General features: G+C 37.2%; 2 protein-coding genes across 4 annotated transcripts in view; one reads left to right on the forward strand and one right to left on the reverse strand.

The window, feature by feature from the left end:
- LOC306847818 (ral guanine nucleotide dissociation stimulator-like) overlaps positions 1 to 10,612 on the forward strand; it is a 24,820-nt gene extending 14,208 nt beyond the window's left edge. For all 3 annotated transcript variants that reach the window (XM_079381993.1, XM_079381994.1, XM_079381992.1), the window contains exons 2-17: positions 134 to 438; positions 522 to 596; positions 844 to 1,037; positions 1,140 to 1,264; positions 1,647 to 1,862; positions 2,472 to 2,575; positions 2,865 to 2,949; positions 4,971 to 5,048; positions 5,228 to 5,314; positions 5,401 to 5,433; positions 6,106 to 6,227; positions 6,349 to 6,607; positions 7,423 to 7,497; positions 7,596 to 7,862; positions 7,960 to 8,074; positions 8,843 to 10,612. In XM_079381993.1, coding sequence (XP_079238119.1) covers positions 134 to 438; positions 522 to 596; positions 844 to 1,037; positions 1,140 to 1,264; positions 1,647 to 1,862; positions 2,472 to 2,575; positions 2,865 to 2,949; positions 4,971 to 5,048; positions 5,228 to 5,314; positions 5,401 to 5,433; positions 6,106 to 6,227; positions 6,349 to 6,607; positions 7,423 to 7,497; positions 7,596 to 7,862; positions 7,960 to 8,074; positions 8,843 to 9,018 — 2,316 coding nt within the window. In that variant the 3' untranslated portion in view covers positions 9,019 to 10,612. The remainder of the gene's footprint in view (positions 1 to 133; positions 439 to 521; positions 597 to 843; positions 1,038 to 1,139; positions 1,265 to 1,646; positions 1,863 to 2,471; positions 2,576 to 2,864; positions 2,950 to 4,970; positions 5,049 to 5,227; positions 5,315 to 5,400; positions 5,434 to 6,105; positions 6,228 to 6,348; positions 6,608 to 7,422; positions 7,498 to 7,595; positions 7,863 to 7,959; positions 8,075 to 8,842) is intronic.
- Positions 10,497 to 21,458, reverse strand: LOC306847819 (uncharacterized protein). The gene is made up of 5 exons (XM_079381995.1): positions 21,290 to 21,458; positions 21,016 to 21,167; positions 20,305 to 20,421; positions 19,809 to 19,961; positions 10,497 to 11,580 (listed from the first exon to the last, which is right to left on the reverse strand). Exons 1-5 carry the CDS (start codon positions 21,414 to 21,416, stop codon positions 11,224 to 11,226), a joined length of 906 nt encoding a protein of 301 aa, XP_079238121.1. The 5' UTR covers positions 21,417 to 21,458; the 3' UTR covers positions 10,497 to 11,223.
- Between the last annotated feature and the right edge of the window lie 13 nt (positions 21,459 to 21,471).

A 21,471-nucleotide genomic window follows, 5' to 3' on the forward strand; every position in this document is an offset into this window, starting at 1 on the left:
ATACTTGATTCTGAGTGGTTAGTCACATTCAACAGTGAAATATTTTTGCATAATGACTACAAAATTGTATATTTAACACTTTTATGCAATGAATATAATGCCAAGAATACTCAACCCTTTTCTTTATTTGTAGAGCTCAGTTCAGGAGATCGGAGAGGAGGTAGAAGACGGAGCCATCTATACCATCACACTCCGAAAGGTGCAGCTCCACCAGACGGCTAGTAAGGGGCAGCGATGGCTGGGCGTGGAGACAGACTCTGCCCTCAGTTTGTACGAGACATGCAAGGGTCGGACCATTAAGGCTGGCACACTGGAGAAACTAGTGGAATACATGGTTTCGGCTTTCAGAGGAAAGGACTATACATATGTCACTATTTTCCTCTGCACCTACCGAGCTTTCGCCACCACCAAACAAGTGCTGGACCTGCTGCTTAACAGGTAAACAGGCCATCAACCCAAAGTACTTTTGGAAATATAAATTCATTCACTATAATGTTACTTAAAATTAATTCTTATCTAAGGTATGCCAAACTGCATGATCAGCCAGTCTCAGGCAAGCCAAAAGTCTCCTCAGAGGACCACACAGAGCTTAAAAAGTAGGTATTTACATTGTTCAACTGAACCCAATTAATTTAGCTGCTGTTAAAAGAGAGTTTGTGAATTTTTATAATTACAATATTATAGTTACCATGGCAGACAATAATTATTTGTTTTGTTAATATTGGTTATACGGTATATTGGTATATACTATACCACCTAATCGTGACTTAAAATAATTATTGGCTTATTAGTATCGCACAGAATTTTAATATTGATGCGTTCTTATTTTCATGTGCATGGCAGTACTGTCTCATCTATCCTTGGTGCATGGCTGGATCAGTACTCTGAGGATTTCTGGAGCCCTCCTGACCACAAATGCCTGCAGAGCCTCATATCCTACTTGCAAATTAACTTCTCTGGATCAGATCTCGAGAGACGAGCCCATAACCTGCTGGAACACTTCCAGCATCGGCAACACACCGAGGTTGAGCTTGAAGGTACTAATGATGAAGTAACCCACTGAATCTCATATTAAAGGCTAAACAACTGAAAAGTAGTCTTCCAAAGTGATTGTTTGACAACTTGCCTCCTCTTTGCAGGTGATCTGTGCACCTGCCCCTTTGCCACACCAGAGGAGAGCAGCTTGGATGATGAATTCTCTACCTCACACTTCATGTCCTTCAGTCCTGCCTTAGTCGCTGAGCAGTTAACAGTCATGGATGCGGTAAGAGATCAAGAAATTGTCGATCTTTCCTAATGGCAAAAGTTTAAGCAATCTAGTGTTTGAGGATCTGAGCTGGTTAAAGTGGGTTGCAAAAGAGTAGGCAAACTGGAGAGAGCATAAGGACACTCCTGCTCCATAATCTTTATACAAGCTGTTTAATACCATGTTGCTTTATGGGGCCTGTTTATGCACAAAGTATATGCTAGTCAGCAAGTTTTGGTAGATTGAAGCATTTAAAGATTAAGGTCAGCTGAGAGAATTAAACCTGAGAAAACGATTTCATTACATGCCATAAATGTAAATAAAGTTGTCCTGCAAAACATTCTCAAAGCTCAAATCAAATTAAACAGGTGAATGCAATTGAACTCATTGTTTTTTACAGGAGCTGTTTAAGAGGGTTGTTCCATACCATTGTTTGGGTGGGATATGGTCCCAGCGAGATAAGAAGGGCAAAGAGCACCTTGCACCCACTATTCGTGCAACTGTTGCTCAGTTCAACAGTGTGACCAACTGTGTGATTGCCACCTGCCTGGATAACAGGTCTCTCAGACCCTTTCAAAGAGCGAAGCGCATTGAACACTGGATAGAAGTGGCCAGGGTGAGGCACCATTTTAACTGTTTTTTGTTGTTGTTGTTGTCATGGAATATAGTCAGAGGCGCAAAATGCAATAGGTTTGGAAAAACCTTTACCTACATTTTTACAAAACTCTAAAATCATAAATGTCACATTTCACTTCTTAGACTTATTTTCGCTCTGCTCCATTGCACAATACTATGTTATGTTACTCTTTTACCATAGTACATGATTTGTAAACTAATACATTTCGACATTTTCATCACATAGCCAGCTAGATGGCTTTTCTGACTTTTTCAGTGAGCTTATAAAACTGGGGTATGCACTGCATGGGGGTGCATCTCAAAAAGGGACGCCAAAATCATATTGAAGAAGCAACTCAAATGGTGAACCACAATTGTAATTGCTAAACCTAGGAATGCCCTAGTGACCACAGTACAACACTCTGAAAGCACCTAGCTACCACATATAAATTCTCTAAAAACACCAAAGGCAACTTAGAATTATGGCAGCAAGTTTTGCATGGGCATGGGCCAAGAGTTTTGCTTTATTATAGGAACACAAGCAGTGTATTCTCAAGCAGTCCATAAATGTTATAGTTCTTGAACATCTTTTTGTTTGTCTTGACATCAGAAATGCCGTATCCTGAAGAGCTTCTCTTCTCTGAAAGCCATCCTGTCCGCTTTGCAGAGTAATGCCATTCACAGACTGAGGAGGACCTGGGATGATGTGTCCCGGTAAGAGTTTGAATGGATTTTTGTCAGTAACGATTTGCCAGAGTCAAGGATAATACTTTAGCATTAGCATTAGCCGCTGATTAATAGTAGCATTCTTTGTGCTACCTGTTTATATGTTCAATCATACAAACCTTTAGTTAAAGCTCAACATTCTTTATGAAACATTTGTTTTACAGTGGGGCATTTGGTGATAGAGGAGCCGAAAAGTTTTAATGCTGGTTAATTACAGTGTTTGGATTTCACGTAGATGCAGCAGTTTGTGACTTGACCAATTTTCCTCTGCTTACAGGGAAAGCTATCGCACTTTCCAGGAGTTGTCTGAAATTTTCTCAGATGACAATAATTATTCCCTCAGCAGAGAGCTTCTCATTAAGGTGAGTAAAATGGTTGTTGAAGGGGTCTGTGTGTGTTTTGCTCACAATTGTTCCTAAAAGTTCCCCCACACACAGCTGTACCAATTGGGTGAAGTTACACCCTGAAATGAATAGATCAAAATAACAACAACAATAAACTAAACAGTCACACTTGTTACAATATAATACTGTTTTGATCTGTTTACTATTTGCACTTGTTACTATTTACTATTTTTCATAGTGTAATTATTGGTTAATTATATTAAAACCAGTTAGGGTCAGTTTGATCCTCAAACATAATTATAATTATTAATAGTATATGGAACGTAAAAAAAATCGTATTGTTTTTTAAGGATCATAACAACAGATTCAGTGACATCTTGACGACTGAACTAGGAAATGTTTCTATTTCAAAAATCTAGTCACGTTGTAAGTCACATGTTCAAACACCCAGCGTTTTTCAAATTTCTAAGTGCGCACTATAAGCCACCAACGTTCGCTGTATGTTGGGGTAAGACAGGATGTGGTTATGTGAGAGTGTCATCCACAGGAAAGCTTAGTGACTTACCAGTCTTTTCATCACCTGTAAAACCATATTTCTATAGCAACCATAGGGTAAACAGAAAATCCGTATTCAGTTGCATAGTATCTGCAGCCTGCTGGCTCAACGTCTTGCTTTCTATGGCCTGCTGAGTTTTGTTGAAGACAGCATCAAATGCCTTTGTTGCACTTTTCACTAGTTGGCATGCTTCTGCATTTGATAGACGTCTTGAAAAGAATCCATTAGTGTTAAAAGCATTATGCAACTTTGAGTGAATTTTGCGTAGTAGTTTTGTGGTTAGTCATACATGTTGTGTAAGAGAAGACTCGTTTTCAGAGAATATATACCTTATATATGAGAATATTTACACCATATACTATTTGTTTATACCATATTACCTTTGTTTACGCAACCAAATAAGTAGTACTTTAAGTAAATAATACTTTTATTCAGTAAAGATGCATTAAATTCATAAAAAGTGACAGTAAAGACATATATAATGTAACAAAATATTTCCCTGAAAAAAAGTATCAAGTTTTCAACAAAAATATTAAGCATTTTTAGCAATGATAATAATAAGAAATTTCTGAAAGATCATGTGACACTGACTGCTGAAAATCCCATTTTTGCCATCACGGGAATAAATGAAAAATCAAATAGAAATGATTATATTAAATTGTAATAACAATTCTCAATATTTCTGCTTTTACTGTATTTTTGACCAGATAAATGTAACCTTGGTCAGCAAAAGAGACTTCAAAATCTTACAAACCCCAAACTTTTGAACAGTAGTGTACATTCTCTGAAAATCAGTCTTGCACAACTTCATTTATGATCAAGTAAATTTATCTTGTTTTAACAAAACAAAGCAACAACAGAAAGACAAAAGCACTGAAATGTTGCAATGTTTTGTTAGTTAAATTGATTCAGAACTTGTTGTGGCAACCTGACGTTCCATGACAGACAAATGTGACTCACAAAGCAAAATTTTTTTAAAAACCGGTTCAGTTGTATTGATGTTATCTAGAAATCTTCACCGCAGAAGTGACTTCCGAAACTTGCCTTGAAAATAGCTGTCCCGCGATAGAGGGAAACCAAGCATGACGAACGCTTTCCTGTACGTACATTCAACATTAGAGAGCAAACTAGAATCGGAAAGAATCCTTGGAATGTGTGCTGGGGCCGAGAACCTAGCATTTGCTGCTGTTCATTATGAGGGAATTCCTTTGATGAGGTCATAGGCCTTATGTACCACCAGATAAACGCCCCTCCTTAAGAACCTAAGGGCTTCCCCAGGGTGTTGGCTGGCTCTATCACTAAACACCATACAGTCAAACTCCACGTTCATTCTGCGTCATGGTATATCACGACAGTGCAGTCTTAAGATTCCACTTTGACAGGCTTATCTGCCTTCAGGTTATACCGCTGCTCATACTGCGTCAATGTAAATGCTTTCCCTTTTGAGACCCAAAATGATGATTTGAAACTGATGTTTCCACAGGAGGGCACCTCCAAATCTGCCATCGTCGAGATTAACCACAAAGGAGCACAGAGAAGACACCAGCAGCAAAGAGACATGGTATGTACAGGAATAATTGTCACATAATGTCAGATGAACTTGATATTTATCAAACAACAGTGCCCTCTTATGGTCAAAACGGGTCAGATATTCCATTTGCAGGGTTCGCAAGAAACTGTCCTGAATTGTAAACTGTATGTTTATTTATTGTCTTTCTTCTTCTTCTTCCTGCTGTTTAGGGTGTTGTACAAGGAACTATTCCATACCTTGGCACTTTTCTGACTGATCTAGTCATGTTGGATACTGCTATGAAAGACCATCTTGAGGTGAGAGTTCAGTGGAGTTATGTAATATTTTTAGTAATTATGAAATATTCTTTTAGTTCTCACAAAATATATATATATATTTCCAGGTTGGGCTGATCAACTTTGAGAAGAGAAGGAAGGTGAGTCACAGAGAAACAATATTGGAATGTATTTTTTAAAAATTCCAGTCAATAAACAATAAAACATTGACAGCCAATCAGAGTCCACCCGAGTTTAATGATCTCACAGATATAAGGCAGCACATGACATAACTGGCACACTTATAATAAACAGAATGTTATTGCCTGTTGGTGTGGATGCAAATATGTGACTCAGAACCACAAAACCAGTCTTAAGTCGCTGGAGTATATTTGAAGCAATAGCCAACAATACACTGTATGGGTCAAAATTATTGATTTTTCTTTTATGCCAAAAATCATTAGGATATTAAGTAAAGATCATGTTCCATGAAGATATTTTGTCAATTTCCTACCGTTCCTACCTAATTTTTGCTTAGTAATATGCATTGCTAAGAACTTCATTTGGACAACTTTAAAGGCGATTTTAAATTTAGATTCCAGGTTTTCAAATAGTTATATCTCAGCCAAATATTGTCCTGTCCTAACAAACTATACATCAATGGATGTATTTATTTATTATTTATTCAGCGTTCAGATGATGTATATATCTCAGTTTCAAAACATTAACCCTTATGGCAGGTTTTGTGGTCCAGGGTCACATATAGTTATCATTCTTGGCCTTAAGAATAAAAGTAAACAAATGAAGTGCATTGTTTTTGTTTATTTGTTTAGGAATTTGAAGTGATTGCTCAGATCAAGTTGCTGCAACTGACATGCAATTATTACAACTTCACCAAAAACCAGCGCTTCATTGAATGGTTCAAGAGGGTGGAGAGACTTACAGAGACTGAGAGGTGAGAAAGACTATATTAAATACAGAGTTTATGAAAACAAATGATTTTAGAGAGATATCCTGCAGATAATAATGTAAGATATTTTATGTATTTAATATCTACGGTGTCTTTTCTATTTCAGCTACTCTATGTCCTGTGATATCGAGCCGCCATCTGAGTCAGTGTGCAAAAAGAACGGGGGCATCATCAAACGCATGAGCGAGGAGTCGGGTTACAGCAGTGCAGGGACATCACACTCCAAGTCCTTTGAGCAGCCACGCTTAAGTCAGTTCAAAGACGGAGCAGATTCCCTTAGCCTCACCTCAGCGGGATCCAGCGGCTCAGACGCAGAGGAGACGAGTCTCAGTCTGCTCAACTCCCCAGAAACAGGAAGTCAAAGAGTAAGGCCATGTTGTTTATTTACAGACCTAATAGTATGCTTAGCAAACATTGTTTAGATTGAAAATTCAGCGATTGCTGGCAGTGATACAATATATACCAGTACCATACCTGTTACTGGTCAAGATTAAAGATTTTTTCATTTGAAGATATCGTCTAATGCTCACTATGTGTAAACTCACCTAAATTCAGCATTTAAAAGTACGGATATTACTTTACAGTGTATTAATTTTTATTTATTTAGACAACGTATGTGACCCTGGACCACAAAACCAGTCATAAGTCGCTGGAGTATATTTGTAGCAATAGCCAACAATACATTGTATGGATCAAAATTATCGATTTTTCTTTTATGCCAAAAATCATTAGGATATTAAGTTAAGATCATGTTCCATGAAGATATTTTGTAAATTCCCTACTGTAAATATGTCAAAACTTAATTTTTGATTAGTAATATGCATGGCTAAGAACTTCGTTTGGACAGATTTAAAGGCGATTTTCTCAATATGTAGTTTTTTTTGCACCCTCAGATTCCAGATTTTCAAATAGTTGTATCTCGGCCAAATATTGTGCTATCCTAACAAACCATACATCATACACACACATATATATATATATATATATATATGTTTTATTTTTTTAGATAAAATATAATTGTTTTATACCACACACATACACACACACACAAACACACATATATATATATATATATATGTATATACACATATATATATATATATATATATATATATATAATTTTTTCCTAATATACATACTAGTGACTCTGTATTAACCTGACTCCTGAATCTTTCTCCAGACATCCACATCAACTGTGAAACATTCTACATCAACCTCTGATACAGGAGAGCTTGCTTCTGATTCCTCTTCCAAGGTATTTGCATTTTCTTGAGCATGTTTGTCGTTTAAATTGAAATATAATACTTGCTTTAATGAGCTTTAAACATATTCATTCATTTCTATATTTTCCAGCTTTGGGAGTCGTCCACTCCTTCATCTTTGGAGGCCTCTGGATCAGGCTTGGGTTTGGAGTCTGGCTGCAGCAGCTCCACCTCCTCTTCTTCATCCTCAGTCTCCACCTCCACAGGGCAGACCTTCCATTTTCACAAACGGTCAGTCTCGGGTGTCTCTGACTATTCGTCTTTCTCCCTTCCGCTGTACAACCAGCAGGCAAACGACTGCTGCATCATCAGAGTCAGCCTTGACACGGACAACGGCAACATGTACAAGAGCATCCTGGTGAGTGAGAGACATTATGGGAGATAGACAGAGATATATAATAAAGAAAGGATGGTGAGGTAGTAGGAAAATTAATCTTGATGATTGTGTTTTGCAGGTCACTAGTCAGGACAAAACCCCGGGTGTCATTAGGAAAGCCATGGCCAAGCACAACCTGGACAATGACAAGTCAGAAGACTATGAGCTGTTACAGAGGGTCTCTAAGCATAAAGGTAAAAACCTGAAACAGGAAGTTTCTGGAAATATCGAAGAGCTTGTTCTTTTTAGGAATATATTTGTACATTATCCGTTATTGGAGTTTTTTTTTGTTTTTTTATTTATCAGTATCTGATGCTTTTTTTTTTTTTTTATATATTTAATGTTTATTTCCACTATTGTTACATTTAAATTACCATCATATAACGCTCTCTTTATTTAATGTTTAACCTATTATTAAAAACACTATACAAATTAATATCCATTTATACTATACATTATAATGTTGTGATACTGTAAATTCACTTGTGTAGACTAATTAGTTTGACATTTTAATATCCAGTATTAATTGGTTATCGGCCATATGAATGTAAATGAAAATAATTATTGGTCAATCAGTTTCCGCCGAAATAGTATTATCAGTGCATCCCTACCTTTTTTTTTTTTTTATCACCAATAGCCTTTAACAGTCTGCCAAAATCTTGATTGGCTCATTGCTTTATTGGCTCATTGCTATTGCTAGTTTGTATTTATCAGACAAAACATTTTTTTTAGATATCCATTTTTGTCCAATTTCCAGGAAAAATAAAGGCTGTAATTTCAAATGTGTATATATATCAGATAAATGTTTAGTTGCCTTTTTAGAGTGCATTACAATTTAAACAGTCTTAAACCTAACACACGTGGACTAAAAGCTGCAAAACTCCAGTTCTAAGTTTGACAGTATTTTCAATTTCATGGTTGGGCTTGTTGATATTTCTAACCTTAATTTTTTTCCTCCACAGAACTTAAAATCCCAGATAATGGAAACGTTTTCTACGCCATGAACTCATCTGCCAACTATGACTTCTTGCTGCGAAAGCGTGGCGCCCCCAAAACCTGTTGCTCGAAGAGCTCGCCGAGCCTGACTCTACCACGCGTGAAGCACAAAGGGTTCAAAATACACAAGGGCTTCTTCTGAAAGTGCCCTGCCGAGTCTGGCAAGCCTGAAGCTGTTGGACATTGCCAAGAGTCACTTTATTAACCCCGACAGTGTTATCTGGATCTTTTATCTAACAGATTTATTGCATTATAGAGCTGCTCGTTTCTTGCGGGAAACTGTCCCTGTGTTTCCTGTCCCTACGGACTATGTGACAGGCACAGGAGGACCACTGTGGTTCTTACAAGGTTTGCCTTAAGACTGCACATTAGAGGCACACTGTGTGTGAAAAGCATTTCCCAGATGCAGTCGTTCACGCATGAGCACACTAAACAAAGACATTTCAAGCACTTTAGAAAGGTCCTGGAAGCAGGAGAGTAGTCCTTGGTCCTTTTCAAATTCAAAGTGGATTTTCTATTGATTCATCCTCAAACAGACTCTCCCTTTGGACTCAGTAGCAAAATTTGCTCTCACAGTATAACTACAGTATTACATGTACAGTAAAACCAGGTAAATTGTATAGTCTTTGGTTGCTTTTTGTCTGTTTTGACTGTTGCTGCTGCCAGTTTAGCTTGCCTGTTTTCCTGTAACTGATTACAAACTGAAACTAACCTTTCAGGCAATAATCGGATCACTTAAGACTGAGAAACTCTCTTTTGACTGCTAAGTGACTTGGTTAAAGTCACAATTAAGCACGAGGAGATGAAAGGTCTGGGCTGCAGGATTTACACTGTTATTTATGGTTATTAAATAACCATAAATAATATTACTTGTGCTAATTAGAGTATATAAAATGCAAATGTTTCTATCTAAGTCTTAGAAGTATATCAATGCCAAAGCCGTTCTCTTTTATTTGCAGCTGGCCTCTCTCTGTGATTCACATTATAACTCTACAGAAAGGCTTTTTTATACCAAACACTGTGAGTGGCTTCACCCTGCTAAGCCTTTTTGCATTGTGAATTATATCCATGAGTGCTAAATTACCATGTGATCTAGTATGATGAGAAGAAAATTTGAGGGGATGTTGTTCGTATCAGGAGAGATTTCAGATGTGTTTACTCAACCAGAGGTGAATGTTAGCGTGTGTGTGGTTTCATTTGAGAGAAATGATATAGAGGAATTTATATTGTTAAACAATGAAAGAAATACACCAAGCATTGGTGGTTCTCTGCTATTATGCCAACTATACAGCTGAACTGGAATAAAATATAGATTGTGTGTAATTTATGAAGAGATCAAAATGCATGGAGAAAATATATGCCAATGGTGATTTCACTGTTTAAAATGTCTTCTTGACAAATATGCTGTCAGAAAACTACAACCATGAAGTGAAATTCTCCTGCCTGCAGCTTGTCAGTCAACATATGCGCCATATCTAGACTTCATTTTGTATTTGTTTTTGTCCCCTTTTGTATGTCTGAATCTAACTCTGAATGTTAATGTCAAAGTTTGAATGTTGAATTCCAGTTTGTGCCAGTGCCCCATTTTTATTTATTTATAAGTTTGTAATTGTTTTATTTATAATTTTATTGTTGTGAAGATAATTAATACATGCACCTTTGTATGTACAGACAAGCACTACATTTTTTAAGAACTTACAAATAAATGTGGAGGGCAGCGAGACCCCCAGAACGTGACGCTCATGTTTTTTTTTATTTCACCTACACAAGCCACATGGCAAACAATGTTGCTGTAAACACTTTTCCTATGAAATTTAGATCCCTCAACTAAGTTATAGAACATGTCAGACAACCAAATATGGCATCAGTAGTAAACATTAAAACAGGTATTAATTATTTATAAATAAGCATGGGTATTAATTAATTTAAATTGCATGAAGTTAAATGTTAAAGTGGTAAATGTATATAAATCCATTTCTTTCATTCTTATTTATTTTACTAAAATTGCAAATACAGCCAGGGTAAACATTAGGATAAGCAAAATGTGCATAAACAAACACATAAATAATATATTAAGAAATAATGTTAAATCACAACAAATTAGTAACAAATTTTTCAAACATAAAGCTGTTTTTAGATATTGTTGAATTAATGCTTTAAAATTAGGAGAACGGAGGAGAACAAGGTCTCAGGCAATCAGCGTCCATAATCGGAAAAACAGGTTTATTAATTATTTTGTGGTCATTAATACAATAGGAACAATACAAGGAACAATAATAAACACTAAAGAATCTCATGCAAATATTTAACCCAAAGCAAAAAGCAAAAAACTACATTACATGTGCACTTAAGGCTTGAAGCTTGCTTTCATTGCTTCAGCACGATGGCCAAACTTTCCAGAGGATGGAAGTTTTTTGGGGATTATGCTGAGGGTTTTGAGGTATCTCATTTTTTTGGATGGAGGTGTGTAAGACAGGGGAAGGGTGTCATTGTGAGGGGTATGACGCCTCACATCCTCCAAAAGATCATTCAGTCGAACAGTCAAGGAGTCCAGAAATGGCTCATCCTGTAGATGGTAAGTAAGATCTGAAATTTCCCGCAGTAAGCTCTCACACCTTTGCCTTTTCTTTGTCTTGCTGGTGTCTTTATGAGGAATGATGCTGTCACTGGGAGGGGTGCTGCTAGTGTCCACTGGCTCACGAACCTAAAGTGATCAATAATATCATATGTCCTTTAGGGAATGCTGTAACTCATTGATAGGGATGTAACGATTAACTGTGCTGGTTGAAAATCTATTCAAATGTGACGATTCAAATCGCTTGAGATTCCAAACAAATCGCGATACAATTGACCGTTCGCAAAGACCCGCCCACCCTTAGTTACTGTTGCTATGTCCGACAAGCTTTCGATAGCCTACCACTGTCAATTTGTGCACTCCCTGGGTAAATAATGAATACCTTCTGGAAAAATGACATGTTGACTTGAAGCGTCGCTGCGCACCGATCTACCTGCGCAGCGCAAACAGGAAAAACCTGGATATTTTAGACAATATAGAAATCCTGGCAAGAACGCGTCCCGTAAAAATGGCCCGTGTGGTCACCCTAGCTGTAGCATTGGAGTACCAGTAATCTGGATTTTTATGACAAGTAGATGTGAATTATGTATATTGCAGAGCTTTGTCTGAAGTGACAATTGAGGATTTGGAGTTATTGAGACGACGAACAGGCTGTCACCTATGAGCTACATAGCAAACAGGCCACCAAAAGATGTAGCAGTAGGCCAGGAAAAGTACCTTCTTGGAAGTAGTTTGATATAAACTTGATATAGATTAAGATTTATTTATTATCATTTGACGCCAGCCACAGTTTATTACAAAATAAAAACATTCACAATATAATAATTTGAAAGGTTACAAATTGGATACAAAATGCAAATTCGTTGTAATAACTTGTGTGACAGGGAAAGAGAAATCATGGCAACAAGTTAACTGGAACACTTTGCTGTCTTCAAAGTGCTTTCTTCAGCAGTCTATGCCTGAATGATGTGTCGCTGGAAATTAGACAACATACACACCACAAACCATATCACTCATATCACTCACAGGGTGTTCCTCAAGGTTCGGTTCTTGGACCACTTCTGTTTATCATTTACATATATCCACTTGGTGACATCATACGCAAGCATGGACTTCAATTTCATTGCTATGCTGATGACATTCAAATTTACCTATCCACCAGCTCTGATTGGTTATCACTGCCCGACTCACTTACTGCATGCATCAGGGATATCAAGCTTTGGTTGTCCTTGAATTTCCTTAAGCTAAATAATAACAAAACTGAAATTTTGATGATTGGCTCTGCTGCCGCAGTCAAAAGGATGGACCTGTCCTTTGAAATTGAGGGGGTTCATGTTAAGCCTTCTTCATCTGTCCGTAATCTTGGTGTCTTATTTGACTCATCTCTATCTTTTGCCTCTCACATTTCTTCTGTTGTTAAAACCTCTTTTTTCCATCTTCGTAATATTGCACGTCTTCGATCTTCTCTGACTCCAACTGATGCTGAAATCTTAGTTCATGCATTAATCACATCACGTCTGGATTATTGTAATGCTCTATTTCTCGGTCTGCCTAAAAAACTTATTGCAAGGTTACAGTATGTTCAAAACTCAGCAGCACGACTTCTTACCTCCACCAGGCGTTCTGCTCATATTACTCCTCTACTGCATGATCTTCACTGGCTACCTGTGGCATCTCGTATACATTTTAAGATATTACTTCTCACATTTAAGGCATTAAACGGTCTTGCACCTCCATATCTGTCTGACCTACTGTACTCATACTCTCCACTCCGGCCCCTCAGATCATCTGAGCTTGGTTTTTTGTCTATTCCTCGTTATCGGCTGTCCACTGTAGGTGGTAGGTCATTCAGTGTCAACGCTCCGAAATTATGGAATTCACTACCCCTTACACTTCGGAACTTATCTTCTTTATCTACCTTCAAGTCTCAGCTAAAAACGTACCTGTTTAATTAGCATTTTGGATAATGTGGCTTTATTTTGTATATGTTTGTATTGTCTTTTGGGTATGTAAATGTTTTGTATAGCTCTATGTAAAGCGACCTTGAGCAATGGAAAGGCGCTATATAAATAAAACTTCTTCTTCTTCTTCATATCAGATTTATATTTCCTAACGTGGAATTAGGGAACCTACCAGATACGATCTTAATTTTTTTTACTTTGGCTATTGCTCTTTCTACATGCACTTTGTGTTTGGCTATTTTTTTTTTTTTTGTTATCTGAACATCTGGAACTGGCATCTGAATATTTGACTTTGCAAACATAGGAATGTTTAGAGGCCAAGCTCCTTCACATCTTTCTCAATGAGAAATCCCTTATACACCATGAGCCCATCACCTCTCTTAAGATTACCACATTAAAGCAGCCCTTTCAGTAAATCTTTGATTTTGCACTGTCTAAATAGCTCTTGGTCAGAAATTGATCCTGTGTAAAGTGTAGATGCAAACATAATGGAGCCACAAGGATCAAAGGCTATCAAAGATTTAAGTGTGTCAGTAGACTTGTAGTTAGAATAAGTCTGACTTTGTACTAACAGTGAACTGGGTTTCTCTATCTTTATCTCTGTGCAATCAAGAATTGCTAAAGTTGTTGGAAAATCTGCTTTGTAGTTATCAGGCATGTTTTCTGTGATGATGTCCCTGTGTGGCCAAACAGACAGATTACCTAGCCTGCCATACATGAAGTCAATCCAAGAACAGAATAAAGTTTTAACACTTTGTACATCAATTTGAAATCTGAAAGCTAGCTCTTTCGGGTCAACGTTTTGTCTTAGTTTCATAAGTACAAGTAGAAATTGTTGACGTAAAGTCAAATGGCGGATGTGCCTGTTCAATTGATCATATTTCAAGAGGATGTGTGTTTGTGGGACTGTTTCATTATCTGGCAGTCTGAAAAATCTGCAGATTGTTAAATTCATCGTAAATGAACCCAGTGCAATATTTGAAGTAGTTGGGGATGCTGCTGTTATTTATAGTCTCTGGTGTTAGTGGGTAATGAGCCTGATGAGTTTGAATTTTCTTCCTTATCAAGTCATTTTATTTTTATTTTTGAGCAAGAAGAGTCTTCAGTCTTTCCAGTTCCTCTTGTGTTTCTTTTATCTGGAGATGGTCATTTGTGCACTCTGTAAACATAAGAACTAAATGATTAAAATTAGTGTTTTATTAACACGACATAAACACAAAGTAAATAATTTACAAACATTACAATATTTTTTCTTTTCTTGTGTGTGTGTAGCTCCCATTATTGGACAACACTTGACCAAGATCCTCCCTATCAAACCCTAATGAAGATTGTCCAGTTTTCCCTTTGCCACCACAACCAAGCACATTCTTTAGAGTCCTAACAAAAGAACAGATGGACTTCTACAATGCCACGATGGTCTCAAAGTCTGAATCTGAGGCACTGGAGAAAGAAACCAGACAACAGAGCATCAACAACATCTGGCACTGTGTCCGCTCTCCTCGTCATTACTTCAGCCTCTTTCAAGATAGTATACTCCAGGAACGCAGACTACGAGCAGCTTGCCACCAGCATGCTGAGGAAGAAGACACTGCAAACTAAAGCAATGAAGAGAGGCCTGGAGCTTGAGCCAGTTGCTGCAGCCCAATACACAGAATTCACAGGAAACCAAGATTGCATGTGTGGCTTTGTCATAAATCCCAGTGCCACCCATTTAGGTACAGCTCCTGACAGGAAAGTCCTTCAGCGCGGCTTCAACAAAAGCTATGGACTTTAGAACTGCCCAGACCAATACAGCTACACAGGTTGCCAATACCTCCAGAAGCACAGTAATGACAGCTACAGTCTCAAACGTAATCATGAGTACTATTACCAAGTTATAGGACAGATGGGGATAACTGGGATGCCATGGTGTGATTTATTTTTTTTGTTAAGAGTGACAATAAGCCCTTTCACACATACAGACTTTTCCGGAAATTTACTGGTAAATTGCCGTAAGATCATGTGTGAACAGGACCTTTTCAAAAATACCTGTAAATTCGTTCCAGCAATTTACCAGTATGAGAAGTTGTAACATTACCAGTAAATTGCCGGCATTCTGCTGTGTGCGAACGCAGAAGGAAAATTACCGGTATGAGCACGGACGAGTTCAGAGCGCGCTGAAGTAAGACGTCTACTCCGGGCCAATCCAGAGCCATTGAAATTCAAAATTCAACAGCTCTGGGTCAATCATAACATTCTGATGCAGATGACTCATTTACTCCGCGCTGTGTTTGAAGTCGTGTAATGCAATGTCTCTGGGCCAAAAGAAGCAGCACATGAACGTTTGGCACAAAAATTAAAATATCAACAAAAACACTGATCATGTTTAGCCCTCCATGTTTACAAACACAACACCGAGAGGCTAGCCGTTTAGAGGTCATTTCCGTTTTATGATGTCAAAGAATTTACCGGTAATTTAAAACCGATGTGTGAATGGTGCTTTACCGGAAAAAAGACGGAATGCCGTTGCCTGTGTGAACAGCGCAGTTTTGAATTTCCCGGTAAAGTCGTTCTGGTAATTTTACGGCATTACTGTGTGAAAAGGGCTAATGATTACCATCTGGAATGCATTCCCTCTGATGCAGAAATGTGTGTGGGGGGGGGGGGGGGGGGGGATTAAAACTAAACTAGACTGGTTCTTTGCAGTTAGAGAGATTGCTGTAACAAAAAAACAAAACAGGCATGAAACACATACCCATTTCAGTGACCATAGTGCTCTCCTCTGTAGTGGTATCCTGCATTAATGATTCTGTTGCCATCTCTCCTGTAATATCCATGGGAACGCCTCGTAGATCACACCTGTAAATACAATATATACATTCAATATTAACAAAATAATATGCTTAGCAGGTTATATGACAAGTAATGTAATGTCGTATCTATAGAACATAAAATATTGCTATGTTATTATTTGCTTTTTCTTTATATAGGAGAAACACCTGATGTTTCCAACATTGTCCGGCTTGCTGTCAACTCGTAATCTTTTCCTTGGTGGCACTGACACTGTTCGCAACTTTGGTGGACAGGTGTAACGGTCATATGTCAATTCTGGCAGAGAATCAGGGTGAGCGGGTGTTGGCCGAACGTCAATGAAGTGCTGTAGTTTAATGACAGAGGAATGGACTAATCGTTAGTCATCCTAAATTACGTCTTAAGTATCTTAAAAGGAAATTCATACAGCACAGTACAGGCCAGATGGCAGAAATGTCAGGAAAACTGCTTTAGGTTTGCTATTGTTAATGTTTGCTAATGTTAGATATACAAGGCTTTTAACAATACATTTCTCCGGTTATAAAAACTTATAAAACATACAAAATAAAACAAGGATTGTGCTACACCGTTAAAAAGGTGCAGTATGTATAATTGTGTTACCTTTGAACACACATCGATGTGTTTGCCTGTGGAATGATTTCTCAGCTTGTCCACACTCAGTTGCTGGTGAGGCCGTCCACACAAACGTATCCATTTCATACACTTCTCCAGATTTCTGGGAACGGGTGAAACTGTATATTGCCCAGCCTGTCTGCGTTGCAAGTCCCATACGAGCACCTTTTCGCCATTTTTCATGTTAACAACCGGCGTTAGTTTACTGTGGTGTTGTGTTTTGTTTGTCAGGCAAGATGGCGGACAGCAATATCCGCGTTCTGATTGGTCAGATCGCCTGTAAATCAAGCTCTTTGCGAACAGTCAATTGGAGTAGGAGTTTATATGAATGTATCTCTGAGAGGAACTTTAAAAAAAGTTTACGTTGTATTTTCTTTTCATCTTGCCTCTGAACGATGCATATTAAAGTAGATTTCATAAGGCAACTCTGCTTTGTTTACAGCGGTAACCCAGGAAACACTACATCATTGCTGTTCGAAAGCGCCACCTGCTGGCAGAGAGTGAATTTAGCATTTTGCAATTTTGCTGGCAGAGAGTGAATTTGCATCTCATTCCGCTCAGATATGTTTTATGTATAGTTTCACAAAACTAAATTCAGACCATTCTGTTTTTGCTTTCGAAATTATACAGTCTAATTTAGATTAAAAACTGCTCATGCTTTGTTTGGATCATGATTTTAATGCAGTGGTTGCCTCTAATTTTAAATGGAAAGAGCACAGACAAAGCCTTAGTTTGTTTATATGAAGAGCAGGGCTCGCAAAATTTCAAAATCCCTGGTAGCCCTTCGGGCAGGTACTCTTCAGATTTTGGTAGCCCGAAAATTTATTTAACTAGCCCAAATAAAATAAAGACCATAAATGTCAATCAAAAACATTTTCAATACACCCGAGCAAAGGCATTCTTTATACCAGACCTGTACAGCATGCACACAAAAAAGTGTGTAACTTTTAACTTTAATGTGCTATTTATATTTGATTTGACCCTTGATATAACAATGATGTACATTTTAGGTTACCTGAGAAAACATTTTTACTGTATAATACACTGCAGTTCAAAAGTTTGGATCAATACATTTTTTTTTAAAGAAGTTTCTTATGCTCATCAAGGCTGTATCTATTTGATAAAAAATACTGAATATTATTTCATAAAATAATACATTGAAATATTATTGCAATTTAAAATAAATGTTTTCTATTTTAATATACTTTAAAATTTAATGAATTCCTGTGAAGCAAAGCAGTATTTTCAGAGTCACATGATTCTTCAGAAATCATTCTAATACGCTGATTTTTAATCAATTTTGGAAACAGTTGTACTGCTTTTTTATTTTTTTATTATACTGTATTTTTTGGGACCTGTGATATATATATTTTTTTTAAAGTTAAAAAGAACAGTGTTTAGTCAAAATAGAGATTTTGTGTACAATGTAAACTCTTCAAAAAATTTGGGGTCAGAAATGTTTTTCTTTATTTTTTAAAGATACTTAAAAAATTAAAGAAAGTTAAATAAACTTTATTCAGCAAGGATGTGTTAAATGGATAAAATAGATAGTAAAGACTTCTATTGTTAGAAAATATTTATCTTTTGAATAAATACTGTTCTTTTAAGCGTTTTATTACTCAAAGAATCAAAGAAAAAAGTAACACATTTTCCAAAAAAATATGAAGCAGCACAACAGTTTCAACACTGATAATAAATCAGCATAATAGAATGATTTCTGAAGGATCATGGGACACTGAAGACTGGAGTAATGATGCTGAAAATACAGCTTTGATCACAGGAATAAATGCTATTTTAAAGTATAGGTATTAAAATAGGAAACCAATATTAGAAATTGCAATAATATTTCACTATATCACTGTTTTTTTCTGTATTTTTGAAATGAATACAGCCTTGATGAGCAAGAGACTCAAAGTCAAAGACTCAAAAACAAGGTCAATTATTTATCAGGTTTATAATAGAGCCCTAACATAATATATTTTCAAAACAAACAATTTAAACTGATAGAACAGAATAGAATAGAATAGAAACTGAAGCAAAACTTAAGCTGAGATCTGTAAGTTAAATATAAAAAAAAAAAAAAAACGTGAACATATTAATTCTTCTATAGCTGTCTAAACATCATGAAGTACAGTTTGTACAATACTCTTGTGTGTGACTGTACATGTTTCAGAGTTTTGTTACCCATCCTCCGTTATTTCCAGCACTTAATCAAGCCACTCTTCTTTAATACATGAGGACGTTTTATTTCACACGTCATTGTGTTTGCGTTGTCGCTCGTGTTGAGTGCACCGCAACCATTGAAGTATTGAGTTTCTACAGCGACTCTTTTGGTGCACATCGTAAACCGCATTCACTGGCTCTAACTCTGTCGTGACATCAGCTCTATAGCGGTTTGCCCGAGCATTGCTATTCTTTCCCTTTTACTGGCAGCATTTAATCAAATGGCTTCCCAACTGATTTTTGAGTGCGTGAGGCACATTATTTCATCTGTGCGGCCGCGGTGGAAGAAGAGCGCGGTCGCGTACGCGCTCAGCTTAGAGGGAACATTGCGTGGGAGTCCTGTATTTAAAGTAGCCCGTCGGTCAGGGCAGTAATACATTTTGGTAGCCCGACTGGAAAACACAATAGCCCCAGGACGTTGGGCTGGCGATTTTGCGAGCCCTGTATGAAGAGATTCCTTTTATTTGTATAAATTACTTATTTGATTTGGGGTTTGTTTTAAAATTTTAATTTAGTTTTGTTATATTTCAACTTCACAAAGAACCGTGCAGCAATAGCCTAATAAATGACACCTTTTCATTTACTGTATAATGTCTTCAATCTCATTTTGTTAAAAAAATCGTGAGAAAATTTAATTGTGAAATCAAAATCGTGAATCGAATCATGAGTTGAGTGAATTGTTACATCCCCACGCTTTGACAATGTAATTCATCATGTAAACAGATAACCTGAAAATAAATGATTGCTGACCTTTCCTACCACAGGATGGTTTTTGTGCTCCTCGATCCTTGGGAAGCAGGCAACATATTGCTCCTCAAGCTTCACTGCTGATGGGTTTTTTGTTAAGGCACATCTCAGACGCCCAGCGCTCTCCCTCCTCTGTTTATGAATGTCATCAGGTACCTGAAAAACATACAATACCAATTCATTTTCTTATTTGTAGGCATCTATACCTATTTTGATTTCCCCTTTACACTGACACATTGCTTTCTTTCTCCCTCACTCTGTGACTTTTGTTTTCTTCACATATATAACACACTGATGTATTCATTATTACACACGCACTGCATTACATACTATATTGACATTCCTCCATACATTTTTACCATGAAGTTATATTTTGCTTTAAAACTTAAATTTTGTGGTTGGTAACCTTAATTATGTTACAGAGTAGAACGCACCAGTGGTAACAACATTTATAGTCAAATATTTAGCTCAGTCACTGAATAAATATAAATATATACACCTTGTAATCAGGGAATCTGATTAGATGAACCACATATATTCTGGCTGGGCAGTCCAGTTTCTTCGAGTCTTGAAGACGTCGCCTTTCTTCATAACAATGGTCTGAGTGGTCATCAAGCTAAAGACAATACACAGTATACAGTTCATCTATGTTGATATTTACTTGTCGAAGAGGTAACCTAGCATGAAGGCTTTTCAATAAGCTACTTCTGACTCTCCACATATGAGATATGTGACCCTGGACCACAAAACCAGTCTTACTCTTACTCAGTCTTAAGTAGCACGGGTATATTTGAAGCAATAGCCAACAATACATTGCATGGGTCAAAATTATAGATTTTTCTTTTATGCCAAAAATCATTAGGATATTAAGTAAAGATCATGTTCCATGAAAATCGTTTGTAAATTACCTACCGTAAATATATCAAAACTTAATTTTTGATTAGTAATACGCATTGCTAAGGACTTCATTTGGACAACTTTAAAGGCGATTTTCTCGATATTTGGTTTTTTTTTGCACCCTCAGATTCCAGATTTTCAAATAGTTGTATCTCGGCCAGATAATGTCCTGTCCTAACAAACCATACATCAATGGAAAACTTATTTATTCAGCTTTCATGTTTTTTTTTAAATCCCTTATGACTGGTTTTGTGGTCCAGGGTCACATATGTGTGAGGCAAAGTGCATGCAGGGTAACTGTTTATTGACATACCAGTTGTAATTGTCTTGTCAGTTTTTCGTGTTTGTGCTTGTCTACCCCTTGGTGACAGGAGTAGACCCTCCTCCCCACCACCATGAAGGGTATCCCGTCAAAAGGAACATATTGGAGTTTCCACTTAATTTTTTTGGATACGGGTTTGGGGTCTGTAAAAGTAAGTTAACTACAGTAAATAGGTTTTCTCAGCGCAATATCCAGTTTTGGGAAATACACCAAATAAAACCTGATACACCAAATAAAAGCTCATTTCAGAGCTACAAAAACTCACCGTCCACACCAAAAGCCTTATCTTTCGTCCAAACGACGAACTTTGTCACCGTGTCCTCCTCGAACCCCCTAAGTTTACGATCAAAACACCCCTTTGAGGGGAATCGTTGACAACAACCGCTCGGCATTTCGCCGCGAGATTTTGCAAGACTTGCGTCACTTCCGCCCGTAGCGACATCCCTT

The sequence above is a fragment of the Barbus barbus genome (genome assembly GCF_936440315.1).
Source record: "Barbus barbus genome assembly, chromosome: 28".
Taxonomy (NCBI): Eukaryota; Metazoa; Chordata; class Actinopteri; order Cypriniformes; family Cyprinidae; genus Barbus; species Barbus barbus.